The sequence below is a fragment of the Myotis davidii genome, unplaced genomic scaffold (assembly GCF_000327345.1).
Source record: "Myotis davidii unplaced genomic scaffold, ASM32734v1 scaffold653, whole genome shotgun sequence".
NCBI classification, from domain to species: Eukaryota; Metazoa; Chordata; class Mammalia; order Chiroptera; family Vespertilionidae; genus Myotis; species Myotis davidii.
The window spans coordinates 286,671-287,539 of record NW_006285129.1 but is presented as its reverse complement, the minus strand read 5'-3'; the positions used below and the strand labels follow the sequence as shown (position 1 = coordinate 287,539).

The 869-nt window shown below is 59.7% G+C and overlaps 1 protein-coding gene across 5 annotated transcripts in view; it reads right to left on the bottom strand.

Annotated features, from left to right (window-relative positions):
- The window catches only part of CIART (circadian associated repressor of transcription), a 4,418-nt gene that overhangs the window by 2,740 nt on the left and 809 nt on the right, over positions 1-869 (bottom strand). For 2 of the 5 annotated variants that reach the window (XM_015558708.1, XM_015558710.1), the window contains exon 2: positions 3-428. In XM_015558708.1, coding sequence (XP_015414194.1) covers positions 3-369 — 367 coding nt within the window. In that variant the 5' untranslated portion in view covers positions 370-428. Of the gene's footprint in view, positions 1-2; positions 429-544; positions 848-869 lie in introns of those variants that run through there. The other 3 variants (XM_015558709.1, XM_015558707.1, XM_015558711.1) reach the window with 3 other exon arrangements.

Here is an 869-nt window from a genome sequence, read left to right as displayed (position 1 = left end):
CTTCTGAGCGAAGAGCAGGTCTCCTTCTGTGGTTGTACCCCGGATGTTTAGACTGGTCTCCAATGCACGGCGATCCCTGGATCTTCTGACCCCAGACCCTGCCATAGGAGAAGCCAAGCCCCGCTGTTCCGAGTGAGATGCTGTACGTTGGTTCCTGGAAACCTTGGGTCGTTGCCTGCAGCGGATAGGACCGGGGCTGGGCCGAGCGCCTCCCCTCTGCCCAACAGTGTCCGGCCTGGGGCCACGGGGCCCCTTCTCCTCCCCCTCACTATCCGAGGGGAAGCCAAAATCACTGTTCACTGGGGAGGTGGAAAAAGAGGAAGGGGGAGAGGAGGAAGAATAGGAGGAAACGCTAGACGGAGAATCCATAGGTTCAGAAGCAGGGGCTGGAGAGCAGCTCCTGGAGTACCCAGAGATCGGACCTGCAACTGAAGAGCAAAGCAAAGGAGTTGGAAACCAGAATAGGAGAATCAGGAAATGGACTGGGCGGCTGGGGTGTACGGGGCGGGACAATCCTCTCTCCTCTCTGCCTCGCCAATGTTACCTGTCTCAGGGCCATCGTAAAAGCCATCTCCCCAGCCTCCATTAAGAACCGAACTGCCGCTCTGGCCTCGGCAGAGCAGCTCTTAGCCCGACGGACTTCTGTTCTCTCTTCCCTCATTTCCAGAGCAAATACCTGGCTTAACACCTTCCCCGGCCCGGCCCATGGTTCGCCTGATGAGTTCGGAGCCTGATTCCGCAGCGAGCCTCTCCACCGGAGGTCACGCCACCCGGGAGCGTTAAGGCTCCGGCACCGGAACCCACCTAGTGACTCTGCAGGAACCCCTCCCATAGAGACATTCCTCCTCCTCTCCACCCGCCCCCCCCCC